Source organism: Olea europaea, chromosome 13, assembly GCF_002742605.1.
Source record: "Olea europaea var. sylvestris chromosome 13, O_europaea_v1, whole genome shotgun sequence".
In the NCBI taxonomy this organism is placed as follows: domain Eukaryota; kingdom Viridiplantae; phylum Streptophyta; class Magnoliopsida; order Lamiales; family Oleaceae; genus Olea; species Olea europaea.
In genome coordinates, this window is record NC_036249.1 from 14,623,454 (window position 1) to 14,642,920 (window position 19,467).

At 36.3% G+C, this 19,467-nt stretch overlaps 1 protein-coding gene across 3 annotated transcripts; it reads right to left on the minus strand.

Moving 5' to 3' along the window:
- Window positions 1–2,010: 2,010 nt before the first annotated feature.
- LOC111407692 (TBC1 domain family member 2B-like) lies at window positions 2,011–18,224 on the minus strand. Of its 3 annotated transcripts, none has more exons than XM_023037328.1 (18): window positions 17,685–18,218; window positions 13,164–13,233; window positions 12,418–13,017; window positions 12,160–12,336; window positions 11,933–12,046; window positions 11,232–11,290; window positions 10,633–10,699; window positions 10,438–10,489; window positions 10,225–10,317; window positions 9,980–10,063; window positions 9,450–9,841; window positions 8,993–9,054; window positions 6,978–7,047; window positions 5,863–5,943; window positions 5,666–5,767; window positions 3,215–3,339; window positions 2,929–3,046; window positions 2,011–2,465 (listed from the first exon to the last, which is right to left on the minus strand). In XM_023037328.1, exons 1-18 carry the CDS (start codon window positions 17,744–17,746, stop codon window positions 2,298–2,300), a joined length of 2,496 nt encoding a protein of 831 aa, XP_022893096.1. In that variant the 5' UTR covers window positions 17,747–18,218; the 3' UTR covers window positions 2,011–2,297. The 3 variants fall into 3 exon arrangements, with proteins under 3 accessions (XP_022893096.1, XP_022893098.1, XP_022893097.1); XM_023037330.1 differs by lacking the exon at window positions 17,685–18,218 and adding an exon at window positions 13,417–13,475; XM_023037329.1 differs by lacking the exons at window positions 2,011–2,465; window positions 2,929–3,046; window positions 3,215–3,339 and adding an exon at window positions 3,348–4,595 and having other exon boundaries at window positions 17,685–18,224.
- Window positions 18,225–19,467: the final 1,243 nt, after the last annotated feature.

The following is a 19,467-nucleotide window of genomic DNA, read 5'->3' on the forward strand; positions in this document are numbered from 1 at the left end:
GTCAAGGCTGTTTCTACAATTTTTGGCCAAAATTGACGATGACCCATGGGTTCATTAGGTTCGCCTTGAAGAGGCGGTGCTAGAAGGGGTGGTCCGTGATCGTCGAACGTGACGTCGATGTCGAAAAATGTGTTTGAAGTTGCTAATTTAGTTGTTGAACAAATTGCTCGATTCTACAATTTCTGGTTAAAATTGACGATGACCCATAGGTTCATTAGGTTTCTTCTTGAAAAGGCGGTGCTAGGAGGGGTGGTCCACCGTCGTCAATCATAACGTCGGTGCCAAAAAATGGAGTTGAATTTGTCGATTTTGCTGTTGAAGTTGCGTGGGCAGCCTATTTTGGCACGATTTTTCGGCCAATTCCTTTAGATTTTCGACTAGTGGTTGGGTGGGTTGTAAAGAGGGAAGTGAGAGCTTCAAGTTGGTATGTTGGTCCGACGGCCAAACTGACCGGAAGGTGGTTGAAAATGACCGACAAGTAGCGGCGGCATGGGGTTGAGGTGTAGGAAGAACGTGAAGTTTGGGGGGGGGATTTAAACTTTTTTAGAAGTTTCGCCTATAGTTGCAATTTTTTCTTTTCTTTTATTTAAATAGAATAGCATATTGGTCATTTTACACTAAAAAACAGTGAAAGGGATGTTTGACGCAAAAAAATGTGGAAATAGGGACAAAAATGTCAAAAAAAAATTAAAGGTATGAACGTTTTTCACAATACATTCAAAAGGTAGGGACGTTTTGCACCAATTACCCTATATATTTATCCAATAAAAAAACAAAAAATAACTATAATAATAGAGTATGAAAGACCACGAAGGGAGAGTTCTAGGTCAAAACAAGGAAGTTCCAAGGCATAAATCCTGGTTCTCTTCATTCTTTACGGGCTATAAACTGTATAAAAGAGATGGGGAAATGCGGTGGAGAAGGGCAACAAATTCAGGGGGAAAGAAGAAGAAAACCGAAAGGAAAAATCTTGAATTAGAAGCTTACAGCGAAGCAAAGGTAATGAAGAAGATTTAGCTTTGTAACCAATTTCTTTTCTAAGAAAACCAACCGGCCAACCGGGTGAACCACACCGGTTCTTAATTAAATGGTTTTTCATAGGTAACGGTACCCGTTGTCAATTTTCCAGTTGAACCGGCCGGTCTTTGCAGCTTCAAAATCATTGCTTTGAACGATTCTTTATTTGACAAAGTATAAGATAGTTTCAACTGTAGCTGGTTTTGATTATTCATTTCACATTCGTTCAAATCTTTGTACTCTATAAATACTCAATTATGCCATATTTGATCTGCAACTTATCTGATTTTTATATTGAAAAACTGTGGCTTGTTAGCATTTATCTTTACACATACAATTTATTCATTATCATAATAAGTTTTCCTAGCAAGTATAATTTCATATGGTAACTCTAACGTGATTTATCATTTACCTTCCATGGAAATGAGCAAAGGATGCATTTATAGTGTAATGCATTATCATCAAATTATTTGAATTGATAATAGTAATGTGAATCCCCAAAATATTGGATCTAATCGTGCCCTTCATGCTTCAAACTTTTTTTATGATTCAATTTATGTTTTTTGGGCGGAACTGAGGATATCTTGATCGGTGGAAGAGAACGGGAAAATCACATATGACCCAATATATCAGACGACTGCACGTTTATTGGAAAAAGCAAACCCAAAAATTTGGGACCAAAAGCGGTTAATGATAACCGTTGAAAAATTTTCTTCAGCTTGAGTTGAATTAAAAGCTTGGAATGTATTTGCACCATTACCATATTCAAATAAAGTATTTTCTATGGTAGCAACATGAATAGAACATAGAATAGTAGCACCCAATACACCAGCAACTCCTGTCTTAGATACTCTTTTAGACCTATTGTCGATGCTAAGTAGCAGTCAAAATTTTGTATTCATTTTTCATAATATTATGCATGGATTAGGTACATCATGGCGAATTCTTTAGAAAAAAAAATCAACGATGAAATCTGATAAGTGAGATTTCAAGTATGTAATGATAATTTCTATCCAACAACTGTTATTATAAATTATAAAGATAAAGATTGTAGTACTAGTACATGAACTCTCAACATGTAGATTATACACTTGCCTTAACCTAAAACTCATGTTTCTTCCTCTTACATTTGTTTGCTTCCCAAACCATTATTGCCAATCGATTAATGAAACAAACAATAAATTGATAAAGGGCAGAAGCTTAGAGAATGAAAAGATATAAAGAATAATTCTGTATTGTTCCTGGAAGGAACTCATTACCTAGCAAATGAGGGAGTCAGATTATGAATCATTTGCCTTTTCATCCTTCTGATGATCATTACTCTCTTCCTGCCAAGTGTTTGAACCATGTCCATCCCTCGAAGATTTTTCATCCGGTGGAGAGCTTAAAAAATGCTCCTCGTTTAAAGATTTGCTGCTGTTTGCTTCCTCGACAGTGTTGGGCTTCCCCTGTTGAATTGGATTTTGTCCCCTATCATTGTTAGTGAAGTGCACCAAATCAAAGTGATTTGCTCAAGTATTTTATGCACCATAAAAACACAAAGAAATAACTGAATTGTCTTCTATAGATTTCATTACATCTATAATGCAGTTTGGTACTTGTTACAAAATTACCCTAGAGTTTTCGTCCACAAAAAATGTTACGTTAAAACACAATGTGAAATTAACAATTTGAAGCACATAAAACAATACGACAGAATTGTCTGTTCTTGAGCAATGAAGAGAAGAATGCAATTGACATTCGTGATTTAGAAAACATAACATCATATCAAAATTGCGGGAGGCGTAATTACAAACCACCATGAAAATAAGCACAAAAATTAGTAGCCCCGGAAAAAAATGGATCTTAGTGTACCGGACAAGAAGGGAATTGTATGTCACACATAACGTGAAAAGGGGGTTTGTTACTGACCTTGTTCCTGTCACGCCATCCTAGTCCAAATGGTCGAGATAGCAAACTAATCTTCCTTGTTGACGAGTCCTGTGAATCTTGATTACTTCGAACAGGAGAAGAATCTTGCTGTGTTGATCTGCCACGTGCACTCATACTCAGTATTGTAACAAATGTGGAAGCATAGAATGCTTTTTCCAACATAACGTGCAAGGACTTTATCATAAAGCCACCAAAAAGAATGGAACAGCACCATGCAAGTGAGATATCATCAAGGCAAGAACAAATCTACAAAATTACAGTTTACCGTGGGGATGGTTGTCCTTTGTTTTGGCCAGACTGGTACTGCAATGTAGCCTCCAACATAGATTCTGCCATGACCACCCTCTTTTCCATCTCGGCCAGTGCAGTAGTAGCTTCTTCATATTTCTCCTGTGCGTGGTCATCACAGCAACATACAGGAACTCATTTATCAGAACACCCAATTTGAAATTGTTGAAGCAAGCAGCACAAGACAAATTACCAAATAATCGAAAATAAAGTCTTGTCTGATCAAGAAAACTGACATGGTTATCAAACCCAACCCAGCTGATTGACCAAAACAAAGCATCGAGTCACTAGATTGGTTCAATTGGTGGGCAACTAGTCTAACTGTGAATCTAAATAAATACATACCTCTGAAAAAAATGATGCATAAATATGACCACATATTTTCTTCCTTCATGCTCTCTCTCTCTCTCCAGATTTTTTTAATCGAAAATACAAACAACAAACCGTAATAGCAGAGGGAAAAGCGGTAAGCATAATTCACAGCTCCCCAGATCAAAACTTACAGAAGCATGGGAATAATATTAACAAACCAGTCCTGTTTTGATTATTTTACATTGCTTGTTCTTTTAAAATGGCTAGGGTTTGTCAGGTTAAGAGTCTTTGATTGCAATCCAGTCCAAAAAACCAACTCAGATTGGTTTTTGTTAACTGGATCACCGAGTTTCAGGTCAAACCAGCAAGTCTAGTCAAATTCTAATAACCATGGTACTGAATCAACAGCTGTCCTACGCTCTTAGCCATGAAGGAAGAGCTACATTCAGGGGTGCAAAAAATTACCTGAAATTGGATGAATCGTGCCAGTTACAAACAAGACAGGCCCATTGGTCTGACTATAGGGAAATAAACAGGTTGAATCATTGACATACTTCTTTTGCTTCAGTTCTATGTGAAATCCATCCTCTTGTTTTTACAGTTGATCAAACCACATAGGGCCAGTGTGACCAGTTCGGTTCTCCTATTTCACAGATAACCTATCAATTCTTTATGAAAGCAACTGATTTTTTTCTTACCGGTTCAATTAGGTTCTTGCCCAAACCAATATTGAGCAGGACCATTCCTACCCGTACCTACAACTATTAAGGTGGGATAAAATTATCGTGGATAGAATTCTAAGCTGATTGCAATACTATTTAATCAATAGTGACAATGGAGGCACTACAAAAAAATTGGAAGACAATATCCACGAGGGCTTTCTTTATTTTTTCTTTTATTTTATTTTAGTGTCTAACATGGAAGGAGACCCAGAAAGTATTCTGACTCCTTATTATAATCGAAAAGAGGGATGAAATCTATGTAAACCATCTTGGCTTCACAAGAAGATGAACAACCTACCAATCAGCTGTTGCTTCATTGTGCAGCTGACCATATTTCAATTATGTTACCATTATGACCATCAGGAACAGAGTCACCAGAACCATGCACAGGAAAAGTACATGAGTATTGAAACGACAAGTAAGCATTCTTCTAGTGATATGGAGAGAAAAAAAAAATAGACAACTTTCTGCAAATATTCATTTTAAATAGAATATTCTCTCTCTCTCTCATTCTTTTTCTTGTCATGGGTATATAAAAGAGTATTAGAAGAAAACTATAGAGCCAAAAAAATTGTTTTGTAATAACCTAATTTTCTTGCCGGAATAACCAGTCCTTTCTTTGCTCGCCCTTCCTAGAAGAAAATTTTCTGGATCAATAAAATATTTGTGTTCTAATTTATTTTTCATAAAAAATGGTATATAACATATACCCTTGTTTGAGCCCCAATTTTTGGTCAAAATGCATTTTAGAATAGTGTTCGTTGGAGAATGTGAGGTTAAAAAGTAACGAAGAGTTTTGAATTTACATGTAAAATTATTTTATATGGGAGAGCGTGGTTGAAAATGAATTTTGAAAAATGAGTTATTGAAAAAATGGAGACCAAACATAGGCTATATGTTTACATCTGTCTCTCTTCCCCATATGTTTGTGTACGCACCCACCATTTAATCCTGAGCCAGATTGCTATGTAAAGGAGCAAATGAAGAACACAGGCCCAGTAAACAAGTACGTCTCTTCCTATGAAACTAAAAAATTGAAAACTGAATAAGAAAAACTAAGGGACTAGGGTGATCTGCGTATTAATAGTAACCTAAGAACGTACATTGCATAAATACTTCTACAATCTAGCCCCCATTTGGGCCCCATTATTTGGATTTATAATGGGGGAATAGTGTTTTTTTTGAAAATTGTGGTTGAAAAGTTTTCGATTTGAATGTAATATTATTTTATTGAAGATTGTATGGTTGAAAGTAGGAGAGAAAAAATAAATTAAATTGAAGAGTTTTAAAGGGTGCCAAACAGGGGCTTAATAGCAGGGGAATTAAAAATCAAACGATAGTACACATTAACTGGTATGATGTAGCGCACAAAAAATCTCACAGGAGATAGAAACCTGAAGCACTTGAGCAGCAATTCTTTGAGCAGCAGCATCTTGCTCAGCAAATCTGCGAGCATCCTCTGTCACCCTCTGTTCATGTTCGACCCTCATCAATATCTGTGAAAGAAATCAAAGATGCATGGCATGGTTAACTAAAGAATAACAGGAGACAATCATCAGTGACATCATTGAGTAGATAGCAACAATGCTACCTGAAGCATGGCATTTTCTTGCTCCTGCTTATCGGCAAGGGTCTGCCGTAGCTCTGTGACCTCTCGTTCTAATTGCTCAACCTAAAGTTAAGAGCAGAAAATCAGCCATCAGGTCGGATGATACAAATATCAAGGCCAAGTCACAAAGCATATTTTAGAAGCACAAACTTTTTTTAAGGGTTGCAATGCAAAAAAGGCCCTTTCTCCTTATTTCCCATGCTAAAAGAACGTTATATTTATTTCGAAAAGGAAGCAAAAATTAACAGAGACCAAATTTCACTAAATTTCTATGAAAGCACGGATCAGAATCCTACAAAATTAAATAAAGACAGACCAGCAGGATTGAATTTGCAGCATGCTATTTAGCCAATAGTTAATAGTTAAGGTGGAGAATGGAATGAATTCACAAGATTTGTGGAGAAGGAAAGCCGTCAGGTTGTCAATCCCAGCAAGGTTTTTTCCCAGTGAATGCTAAAGTAAATGAGTTGAAAGACAAGTTAGGATTTTATAACAGAAGTTATGAAGAAATTTCAACTGAAAATGAAAAGATTCAGGTCAGACACAAATATTGAGGAGAAAATAGGATGACGAAGTAACACAAGAGGGGAAACTCATATCAAATTGGGAGAAAATAATTACATGGTATTTCCCTTTTTCTCTCTTATATGATCCCAGGCTGTAAAGATTACAATTCAGGATGTACCAAATTTACCTAAAGACAAAGTAAAATAGCAGGACTCGCGGGACATAATAAATAAATTCAAAGGACACATGCATTTTAAACCAAAATGTTATTTTAACTGAGGGGGACCATATAATTCCAAGGTTTCAGTGTGATTTTGTCTGACAATGTAATAGCTACAGTATAGAAAATATGAAAGCCATATATAGTAGCCATACAGCTTATCCAATCAAAGATATTGTAATTAGTTACACTGTGAAACCACTATAGAAATTTCCTATGAAGATGGTTCACAGAAAAATTCATGTTGAAACACAATTATGTCAACTGAACACCACATCCTCTTAACTATTCTGATAGATATTTTACAAAAACAAACGCTCGTGTAAATACTCCAAAACACATACACGAGCTCATTTAACTTCTTACTTACCCTTGCACTCAATTGTCGCCGGTTATCCTGCTTAACCATCTCCATTAGTGCAGTTTCAAGTTCTTCAGCTCTGTAAATAGGAAGTAAACACAAAATATCAGCACTCCAGAAATTAAGAATCATCATGTTCCCCAGAAGAAATAAAATGAAAAGAAAAAAATACGTAAACGTTTCTAAATTTTATGAATTTAGGGCGTTTTAAGATTATCTCTAGACCGTGAACATTAAATTTTTATCTTGTCATGAAAGACTTTCAAACAAGCAGAGAGAAAACCATTATTGACAATCTGCTCAGAATTTTCAAAGCTGGCAGATTTAGTCTTCACTTTTTACCATAAAAGATGGGTCCCTTTCTACACCAGATAACCAAAAAAATGATGAAAGATTTTGCCGTGATTGGTATTTAGTGCTTTTCTTGATCAAAAGAGATGATAATCAACTGATGTCAACTTGTGAGCTAGCAATTTATCTAATTTGGCAGAAGAGTATGATAATCATCAAGAATTCACTTTCCTACTAGTTATTATTACTCTCAAGGATTTCACACAGGTGGGAATTGGCCACGGAACAGAAACTCTACTGTACACGAACTTGGAAACTCTTGTATATTGACATCTATAATTGCCAGAATATTGCTTTAAGACACAAGGGAAACCATGTGCAAAACCATTCCTTTAATTTTATTTCAACACTTGTCAGTGTACTTTACACCAGCAAATGCATACACATCAAGAGAAGTAATCCAAAGTACCGATATTCTCAGCAATGAGCGAAAACAGAACTTCAATCCCAAGCATTGGAACAATGTAAGTAAGATTTTAAAATAAATGACAAGTTCCATGCTCCATTCTTAGATATGGGACTTGATGCTACACATGGAGATAATGGCAAAGCCAGGAACTGGGTTTAGTGGGGCACAACTTAACTACGGAAAATTATTTCAGTTAGAGCAATAAAGCAATAGCAATAAAACTGCTACAATTTTTCATGATTGTTGCTTACAAAATTTCAATAATGTAGTACTATTCAAGACCACACTAAGAAACAGCTTCAAAATCAGAATCACACCCATACTAATTGCAAAAACCATAATACATAGGTCGGCAGTATGATCTCTCTTGAATCTCTTATCTATATAATATATCAAATATTTACGAAGTTGATTTTCAACACAATCATCAACAATTATACAGGTAAAGTTATATAAAATTCCAAAAATAAATTTTAGATCCTTTTCTGGTGGTAGAAATTGAATTAAAAACAACAACAGATCATAAATGCATTGAGTCATAACTGCCTATTTCGATAGGGAAAAAGTATGGAGTAGGAGATCACTTTGATGTTTTTAAGGATGATAAATATAAGTGAGTTTTGTTCACTATCAACACAAGAAATGTCAAGATTGAAAAATTGGACAGCATGTTCAATCATCCAGAGCGAGAAACAATATTCACAGCAGAAACAATAAAACTAAGCTCATGTTTGGTTTTGTCTTTTAGTAGATTTTGGTAAAAGTTGATGAAATATGGGGCCCAAAAGTTGATAAATGTTGTGAGTCTCGTTAAATGTGTTGTTTTTGTTGACTTTGACTTAGATTTTAATTAGCTTTTTTAGCTAAAACAAATTGGGACTAAAAATTGTTCCTAATAAGCCCCCGTTTGGCCCCCATTAAATTAAATTTCATTTTTCTCTCTCCTATTTTCAATCACACAATCTTTCATAAAATAAAATTACAAGTAAACCGAAACTTTTCCTTCTTTTTCAACCACTCATTGTCTAAAAAAATATTATTCCACCCATTTTAATTCGAAAAAATGGGGGCCAAACGGGAGCTAAATCTGGGATCAGCTATTCCTATTTTGCCACACTATTTGACCAAGGGGAAAAAAATATAAAAATAAAAATAGATGGAGATTCATTTTGCAACAAGATAGTTTCTCTCCCAATAAGACCTAATTATGCTTGATATGAGCTATTTTGAAATAATAGTTTCAACCTATTATTGTTGTACTTACCTGAGCTCAGCTGATCGTTTTTCCTCCAGTAACTTGCACAGCTCAACCTTCAGCCACACCACCTGAACAAAGTTGGTAAATTCATTTAACTATCATGTACACTACATAAATCATGTTGACACTCCCTTGAACAGATCAACATCAACACCATCATGTACACTACATAAGACTCCAGTACTACAGAACCAAACCAGATGAAATTTGATCACGTGATCCTTGCTTTCACAATCTGTGGACCACCTACACTCTGCTTAACAACTTTTTTTTTTTTTTTTTTTTTTTTTTTGGTGTCAGTTACAGAGATGATGGGGGGATATGAGAGAGAGAGAGTCAACACCAGGGTGACATAAAGCACCAAGAATTTGAGTGACAAACGCATGATGGTACGTGAAAAGAAAGTAAAAATCAGCATATGGAGATTATGAGTTGTGCATTAAAAGATCATATTATAAGCTACCTGTTCTTGAAGATCTTTAGTAGAATCTATCTCTACATCCCCATTCAAGCTCAAGTCTAGGTAGGTTGTGTCACCATTTGTCCGTGCAGCCAATTCTTCTGATTTATCAGTTCCCACCATCATGGAATCATGATCGTGATTGAAACTATATAGCTTTGAAGCTAGACCCTTGGAATCCCTCCAAACTCGTACTCCCTTCAATCTTTCTTCAAGTGCAGCTCTGACAGCCGGTCGATGTTTATTTCTCAGTTCTTGTAACCGTGTTTCATGAACATTTTGGTAACCCATGCAAGCAGTCAAGACAAGTTGACTGCTATCAAATGTCGAGCCAGCTAGAGATTGCAGCAGTGTGACTGCATCTCCAGCGTCCTTCGTTGTAACCAATGCAGGTCCTTCACAAGACTCAACATAATTAAACTTTATCCCGAATATCAACCAAAAACATAACATGTATGTATATCATATGCAGATGACAGAATTGTTGAAGTTTACAACGAATTCATAAACTAAAGATATTGCTAACCAAGTACCATATAATTCCATTAAAGCAAGTGCTGTCCGGAATAGCATAACACGATTCCCTTCATATAGAAGCACGTCCCAGACTCGAAGAACTGGAGGCAGATAAGACTCATCATGATTCAGATTATTTAAATAGACGACAAAGTCAACACTGATGAGAAAAATACGAATACAAAGACCAACTATAAGCAAGCATCAGCAGGTAATAAAAAAATTTGGTCAATATCTTGCATGATTGAGATAAGAACCTGACCACTTTCCCATGGAAGCATATTCATAAATATAGAGAGGAACCAGGGACCAGTAACCCACGCCACCTGTACTCCCAGGTAATCCAGATGATTTACTGCAGCAAACACATAATGAGAAACAAAAAATATGTGATTGGCATAAACCTTTGTTAGGCCAGGCTAATAGTTACTAAAAGAAACAAGAGAGTGAAAGAGAGAAAGAGAAAGAGACGAACCCAATTTTGGAAATTTTTCACGCACCAACTCCTCAAGAACAAGTTGGTCGACCTAACAAGACATAAATCGACGGAACAAATTCTTCCAATTTTATATGTGCAGTTTTGACAAGATATTTGGTTCAAGAGGAAACTCATATTTGAAATGAATCTAATGAAAGTGCTGGCAAGAAAAAGACAATGTGAAACAATTACCTGAGATTCTAACATTTCTTCTGAATAGTAGCCATCAAAATAGTCATCTAAAATACCCATTAAAGTCCTGGAAGGAAGACATGAGAAAAAGAAAGAGATTTTTGGATCCAGACAAGTCCCAAAACATTAACATAATGCATAAAGAGATAAAAAAAAAATGTTCTCTTATAAATTGATAAAATTGTACGTATTCATTATATTTGTAGGAATTTTTCTCAATGGATTAAAAGTGACACACAAAAGATTATTCATAGCCAAGATAAAAACTGACCAAAAAGCATTTTCCTCTGGCATCAGAAGCAGTAATAAGCCAGCAAAGAAATTCATAGCCTGCAAAAAATTATAAATAAGCATCAATAATGTCAAAATAGTCATCTAAAATACCCATTAAAGTCCTGGAAGGAAGACATGAGAAAAAGAAAGAGATTTTTGGATCCAGACAAGTCCCAAAACATTAACATAATGCATAAAGAGATTAAAAAAAAATGTTCTCTTATAAATTGATAAAATTGTACGTATTCATTATATTTGTAGGAATTTTTCTCAATGGATTAAAAGTGACACACAAAAGATTATTCATAGCCAAGATAAAAACTGACCAAAACGCATTTTCCTCTGGCATCAGAAGCAGTAATAAGCCAGCAAAGAAATTCATAGCCTGCAAAAAATTATAAATAAGCATCAATAATGCACTAGACACTGGGATAACAGATTATATTCGAAGCGTGATAAGTAAAGTTGGAAACAGGCAAACACGGCTATGCAGATTCAAAATCATTGCTTCAGTAGAAAAATGAATTGCTTCCTGTCAGATACTTCCAATCTAAGAGTAGTAAGGGAACATATTAAATCATGGAGCTCCTGTCTTCAACACTAGGACTCTTGGTAGGGGTGACAGATGAGATAGTTACACTTGTACAGTATGGTATGACAGGAATAATAGAGATCCATGATGGTGGAGTTGATCCAGTGATTTCATCTGAAATGCAATATATTCACTAGAAGAACTTCTCGGGATACAAACACCGCGGAGAAACAATTTATTTGGTAAAAGTAACAATGGATAGAGCAAAGATAATTGTGTGCATAATTTTTACGTTATAAGAAAATTTGAAAAATATCTGGCTAAAGTGTTTGAAGATCATCATTCATTCAATGATCAAACCATGAGGCATCAAGAGATAACAATTATCTTAATTTTGGGAGGGATTTAATGAATGCAAATATATGAGAACAGCCTCAACATTAAAGGGATTTCCATTATTTTCTTAAATGCAATAACCTATTAATCTAGAAATACCTGACAGTAGCCAACAGAGGGATTATGCCTAGCATAAGCTGTAAGTAAACGCCTCAAAGCATTTCTTCCATCCTCATCCAGAGCAGGATGGCCTGGAAATGTTCGAGGCAAATCCTGCATATATGGAAATAAAGTTGGGCATCTGATGGCATTACACTAAAATAAACAAAAGGACTCTAGGAAGTGAAGTGACAACACAAATTCAAAGCAGAAATTCATTAATAAACCTTCTCAATCTGTCCTTTCCATTTCTCAGTTACATCTGTACTTGACTCGTGACTATTGTCATCCAATTCCGCTGATTTACTTTCCAAATTGTTACCAGAAATTGCATCTGGAGCAAGCAATTCTTGGTAATATTTTTCCATCCGGCGTGTTCTTACACCCACAAAGGCTTGCCAAAGCTGTAAATTCAAGTTAAAAGGAGTAAACAAAGATTATGCAAGGAAAAGTGTATAAAGATCATACAAGAATGTCCAATCTACCTCTCCCCTTAGAGCCATTGGGACTCCCCCTCGAACAAGACATTCTAATTCTTCTGTCCAAGGAGGCTGTAAATCTGGAACAGCTGAATCACCAGCAGCACCCATAGTTGGGACACTGATACTGTCAGTTGAAGGGATGTCTAGATTGGGATCTGATTCTAACCTCTCCAAATCATAAAACTCTTCATCGGAGTCCTCTTCAGATGCTCCTTTGCCAGGTCTAGCTTCTTCAATTGTAGGAAGATGTTTCCTTGTTCCAGAGTCCCCTTCATTTTTTATTGAGTTGACCTTCTTTTTCACACGAGCACTCATCATATCCTCGATAATGCAAAGAGAATGTCTGATCTCCGTCCATAATTGGACTCGATGAACTTTTATCTCTGGTGCAGATAGTACCTCTTTCTTTTCTTCAGATGAACTGTCAGAATTAGGCTTCTCACAAGTAGAATCATCATTCTCGGAAATAGAATCAGCTTTGAACTTGGGTGATACAATCTTCAACTTTATATCATTTTCAGATAACTTGTCGGGCAAATGTGGGGACTCAGCTCGCCTTTCCAAAAAGTCTTTCCACCTATCTGATCTCTCCTCCTCTTCCTCCTAAAGCCATCATAAAAGTGCAATATTATACTGGTTAATGAGTATACCCAAGAGTGGGGGAAGGGGATGGGGAAGGAGAAATGAGCTTGTCTGCTAATTTTATTTTATTTTAGCTGCCAAAGAGAGGGTTCAAACAGAAAAGAAACCTTGTAAATATTAGCATATTCACGGTATCTTTGCAAGTGTTGAGGTCTCACTGCAAACCCATACGCATCCCTGTTGAAGAAAATTTTGAGATATTAATAACAAATTCTAAGATTTATTTGCGACTTGTCTGAAGATGTTCATTGAAAGCAAAACAAACAAGAGGTGAAAAGAAAATCAACATGGCATCAATACTATGCATATATTCATGTAGGTGTGCAACAGAAGTTCAAATAATTTGTAGTTTTTATACACCTGTCATCAGCCTCTAAAGATTCCAATCTCAGATTCATCAACATATTTACAATGAACAGAATATTCTGCTATCTGTAATGGTTGAGCTGAAATTCTCAACCAAAACTTGTAAATTTCAATGACACAGACAGATTCCAATCGATATTCTCAACACCCAGCTCTTCAATTAAAAATTCAGAATGCAATTCAGTGATTGCCATGCACTCTAAAATTTTTTCTTCCCGTCTAGATAGAGCATTTGCCACGTGATTTTGCACTCCTTGTTTGTACTGTATTTCATAGCTGAGCCCCAACAACTTGGATAACCATTTCTGTTGTAGAGGAATAGTAATTCTTTGCTCCAATAGGTACTTGAGTGATTGGTGGTCTGTTTTAATAATGAAGTGGGGGCCTTCACGATAGTGTCTCCACTTACTCACTACTGTGACCAATGCCAATAGCTCCTTTTCATATATGGATAGATAGGCTTAATTTCTTGCTACTTACGCCTTTACTTTGATATGCTAAGGGCCTCCTGTTCTACATAAGGACAGCCCCAATCCCTCTATAACATGCATTAGTTTCGATTATAAAAGGTAAGGAGAAGCTTGGTAATGCTAATACGCGTGTGGCACTCATAGCCCTTTTTAATTCCTGAAAAGTCATATCAGCAGCTTCACTCCAATTAAAGTTGTCTTTCTTCAGTAATTCAGTCAAGGGTTTGGCTATGGCCCTATAGCCCTTTACAAACCTCCTGTAGTAACCAGTTAGGCCTAGAAATCCCCTTAATTGTTAGATGTTAGTTGGTTTAGGCCATTCCTGCATTGCTGCAATCTTTGAATAGTCAGTTGTTACTCCTGCAAAGATGATGTGCCCTAAGTACTCTATTTTGAACTTCCCAAAGGAACATTTACTCTCTTTAGCAAAAAGCTGGTGGTGTTTTGAGGAGCTCCAGTACCACAGTGACATGTTCAAAATGAGATTTTAGGTCTTGGCTATAAACGAGTATGTCATCGAAGAATACCAAATCAAATTTCCTAAGGTACTGTTTGAATACTTTATTCTTCAGGAATCGAAAGGTTGCAGGAGCATTGGTAAACCCAAATGGCATTGCCCTAAATTCATACAAGCCTTCATGTGTTTTGAGGCTATTTTATGGATGTCTTCTTCTGCACCCTAATTTGGTGATACCCAGCTTCAAATCGATTTTTGTAAACCATCTTACTCCCTTTAGTTCATCTAGTAATTCATCTATGATTGGCATGGAATATTTATACTTAATGGTGAGACTATTCAGCCATCTATAGTCCACGCAAAACCTCCATGTGCCATCCTTCTTTTTTCACTAGCAGGACAGGAGATGTATAGAGGCTATTGCTGGCCCTTATGATTCCATTTTCCTTCACCATCCTTACAATCTCCCCTTTTGGAACATAATGACACCTGTATGGCCTGATTTTAAATGGTTGTGCAACCTCTTTCAATGGTATATGATGATTATTAAACCGTGTTGATGATAATCCCTTGGGTTCTAGGAAAACCATAGGAAATTGATTCACTACTGCCTTAAGTTCAGCTACCATGGGTTCCTGTTCTCTCTCAGCAATGGCAGAGATCGGAGCCTCTATACAACAAGGCTGCTTTTTGAATTCACTCTTCTTTCCATTACCAATCATCATCTGGAATTCTTCTCTGATTGCTTCATTCTAGAGCTTAATTTCTGTACCCTCACGGTCGAAAGTTATACTCCTTTAACAAAATCAAACAACACAGGGATAAATTGGCTTAGCCAATCCACTCCAAGTTCCATATCGCTTCCTCCCAATTTAAGCACCCTCAGCTGAAACTGAAATTCCGAATCCTGCAACCTCCAGACTAGTGGATTACACACTGCTTTACTAATCAATTTTCTTCCTCCTGCCAAAGTTACTAAAGTGGGTTTTTCTTGCTGCATCTTACAGTTGATTGATTAAGCTAATTGTTCGTCTATGAAACTGTGGGTACTCCCACTATCAATTAATATTGGCACCTTTCTTCTTTTAATCATCCTAGGGAGTCTAATTATCTTCACCTCAGGGCTGCCTACTAATGCATAGATGGATATCTGCATCACTTCATCCACCACCTCTGGCTCATATGTTCTTCCACCCCATCTAGTGGCTCCTCTACCTCCCCGTCACCTTCATCATCTTCTAGTATGAAATTGAGCATTTTATTCCTGCATACGTGTCCTTTAGTATACTTTCATCGCATTTGTAATACAATTCCAGTTCCTTTTCAGTCCAAAAATCTGTAGGGGTAATAGCTTTAAATTTAAGAGGGTTGTTGGAGTTTTTGGGAGTAGATTATGAATAGGTGTTAGGTTTATTTGTGGCTTCATTTGGCTTTGGCGTAGGGGACTGAAGGTGTTGTTTGAAGGTTTTGGGTCCTTTGTATAAGGCTGATATGGTATTCTCCCATAAGAGGCCAACCTCAAAAGCTTTGGCAAGAGTGGAGGGTTGTATCATTTTGGCCATGGATTTGATCTCCTCTTTCAGACCACGGGTGAAAACCGAAATATAATATGACTTGGGTAAGTGGGGCAAAGATACCATTACTTGAGATTTCAGCCGTTCAAATTGTTCCTGATATTCCATGACGGACCATTTCTGCCTTAATTTACTGAACATTTCTACTATTTCTTCAGCCGAAATCTCCTGCAAATCTCCTTCGCAATGCATCCCAATTAGTAGTTGGGTGGCTGGAGATGAAACCAAGAAAGCAAATGTCAGCCCTCCCTTTTAGATACATCTATGCGATTCCCACTTTCAAGTCATCCTCCACCTGATGAATCTAAAAATACTTGTTCGCCTTCCTCAGCCATTTCGTTGACCCTTTTCCACTAAAATAAGGGAAATCTATCTTTGGTAATTTGGTAGCCATCCTCATCTCCCTACTTCTACTGGAATTACCAGAGTGGATTTCATTTCCCTTAAGACTGCCCCTACTGTTCAGAGATGATGACCCATATCCTAATGCCTGTTTCTCATTGTAATCAGCCTTATTACCAGGCAGCTGAGTTAACATTACCACCGTCGATTCTTGAGTAGCCTTCATTTTACCCAGCAGCTGCTCCACCCAATCCTGTCTAGTACAAACGGCTTGCAGCAATTGATCATTGGTTTTGAAGACCACTCCCAAATCTGCTATTTCGTTATCCAACCTCTTAAGGTGTTCTTCATTCGATTTACTCCGAATTTCCACCATTCCCAGATCCGTTGCTGCTTTGATACCAATTTGTAATGGTTGAGCTAAAAATCTCACCCAGAACTCGTAAATTTCAACAACACAGACATATTCCAATTGAAATTCTCAACACCCAGCTCTTCAATTAAAAATTCAGAATGCAATTACAGAGATAAAGAACAAATAAACTGGAAAAACAGAAATGCGGAGAGAGTTCAGAGACGAGATTTTCTAAAATGATTCTTCACACCCTTTCCCTCCACCTGTGGTTATAACAGAATAGAAATTGGATTTTTGGGAACACGTTTTATATAAAATGCACTTAAGCTATTACAATTAAATCTCAATATAAAATGATGCCGTGCAGAATTTGAAACTTGATTAACAGTTGAAGTTCCTTCTTCATTCCTCTTCCTTGCTCTGGTGCTTTTCTCTCCCTTCCCCAGTATAACTGATCTTCCCTCTTTTTGCCTCCATCATGACACTATCCCGATTAGCATTACACCCAGCATTGTCCTACCACAGTCTAATCTACTCCACCTCATTTCACATCCCACAGTTAAGCCTCAAACTTTAATTCACAAAAGTCTGAAGGAATGAAAGGAATCCCAATTACAAAACATTACTGTTAAACATCACATCCAAAGGAATTAATAAGTTTGGACAAAAACAAATCTGTGTACTTTAAGTTCAAAAAAAAAAAAAAAGGGATTATAAGTCGAATCAATATTATATTATGATTTGAGTTATTTTTTTAAAATTGGAGGGGGGAAAAAAGCACTAAAAACACTCACTCTCATTAATATACACATATATTAATTCAAATCTCTAAACTTTAGGAATATTCAGTTAAATCAAGATTCAAGAATCACCTTTATAAATAAAACACAAAAGGCAATATCCCAATAACCCATTTCAGAATACGGAGAAAAGAAGATAAAATGAAAGGAAACAAGTGTGAAAAGCTGAATTGGCGATTGAGCAACCGATCAAATCAAAAGGGAAAGAAATGCAAGAAATCACCAAGAAATGAGCGGCATGTAGCTCAAAGACATTCGCGGTACCTCTTATGGTCAAAAGATATGACTGGTGAAGGATTCAAAGCTACATCCATTGCCGCCTTCATTTTCAGAAACTAAAATTCCAAAGATCTTCAAAACCCAAATTCTTGATGTGGCTTTCCGTCCTTTTCTCCAGTGATTTTGTGGATATAGGATTCTTGATCTATATCTCAAATTTCTGCAACTGCACAAAACTGGGTCAAAAAACCAGGACTCGTAGTGTAAAGACCTTCAAAGAAGAACGAGAGACTAGCTTTGACACTATAGTTTGTGTATTTTGTCTGGTTTCGAGGGGAGTGGGGAAGGGGCCCATAATCATCACATGGGAAGTGCGAGCTTCTCGTTACGGTGTTACATGTGAAGGTATCGATTTCTTAGCACGGAGTCCGAGTACGCACTGAAATACAGTAGATTTGAGGAGACAAGAGGGGATATTATAGATCTGTTACAAATGGGGAATGGTTGGGTTAAAAACTGTAAAAGATAGCGCAATTTAAGGAGATGGGCCGAGGAGGTTTCAATTTTGGTCAATTTTCTTTCATTGTGTTAATTTCACATCATTGTTTTTAAAGTCGGTGATCTGATCGAAGTAGTGTTCGGAATCCGATATTCTAAATTTAGCCCTGTTTGAAGACCTTTATATATATAGAAAAAATAATAATATTTTGAATAGTATTTTCAAAGAACTGTAGAAAGTGAGAAAAATTTTGAATTTACGCGCACAATATTTTATCATATAAATATATAATTGAAAATAAGTATATAAAAAAAAAAGAATTTTTATATAATGATATTGTGATTTTAATAAATTTTTGATATCTCGATAGATTACTTCACATCTTCTCACAAAAAGGTAAGAAGATGTCAAAGGTACCAAGAAATATAGTTGGGGGCAATGGAATAAAAAATTCAAGATAGCATATTTGAATTCGGACCGAGCTACATAGTCCGTACAGGTGATCGCGTGGTTCACATAATACACACACATGAGATTGAGATTATTTTATTCGTGGGGAACCCACGTCGGTCATGTGAGGGTGTGGTCATCCGGAGTGTCAACGACGCAGATCGTTTGGCTTTTCCCTTTGAATTCAAGGTATCTAGTGGCAGATTCAATGATTTAATTTTTAGTAAAGAAATAATAAAGTTTGAATTGTATTATATAAGTAAATTGATGCAAATGGCAAAAAAATTGAAGTCCTACAAGTGAAGTAATCTACGGATGGTGGGAAGGTTAAAACCTAATTACCATTGAATTTTCTTAACTCTCTCTCAATTGTCATTAACGTTAAAGGCTTTCCGAGTGGTAATGAATTTTGTCAAATGTTTTCCGATTGTCATTTAAATGTAAAATACTTTTGCATCCGTTCACTTGTTACTCGCCATTTCAGAAGTCAACTAGATGACATAGTAGAATGAATGATAGATGAGATAAAATTTTGATATATTCGTAAGTCTATTAATTGTTGAAATAGTAAGTAACAGATAATATTTTAATAAGTTCAACGACAACTTGTAAAAATTTTAAAGTTCAATAACAATTAAAAAGACATTAATAAAAATCCAATTGACACTATAGTTTGTGTATTTTGTCTGGTTTCGAGGGGAGTGGGGAAGGGGCCCATAATCATCACATGGGAAGTGCGAGCTTCTCGTTACGGTGTTACATGTGAAGGTATCGATTTCTTAGCACGGAGTCCGAGTACGCACTGAAATACAGTAGATTTGAGGAGACAAGAGGGGATATTATAGACCTGTTACAAATGGGGAATGGTTGGGTTAAAAA

Coding starts and splice junctions, on each gene's coding strand:
- LOC111407692 (XM_023037328.1), bottom strand. CDS start 17,746: ATGAAGGCGGCAATGGATGTAGCTTTGAATCCTTCACCAGTCATATCT. Junction 9,842..9,979: donor TGCTTTAATGGAATTATATG/GTACTTGGTTAG, acceptor AGTCTTGTGAAG/GACCTGCATTGGTTACAACG. Junction 3,340..5,665: donor TTGCTGCTCAAGTGCTTCAG/GTTTCTATCTCC, acceptor GACCACGCACAG/GAGAAATATGAAGAAGCTAC.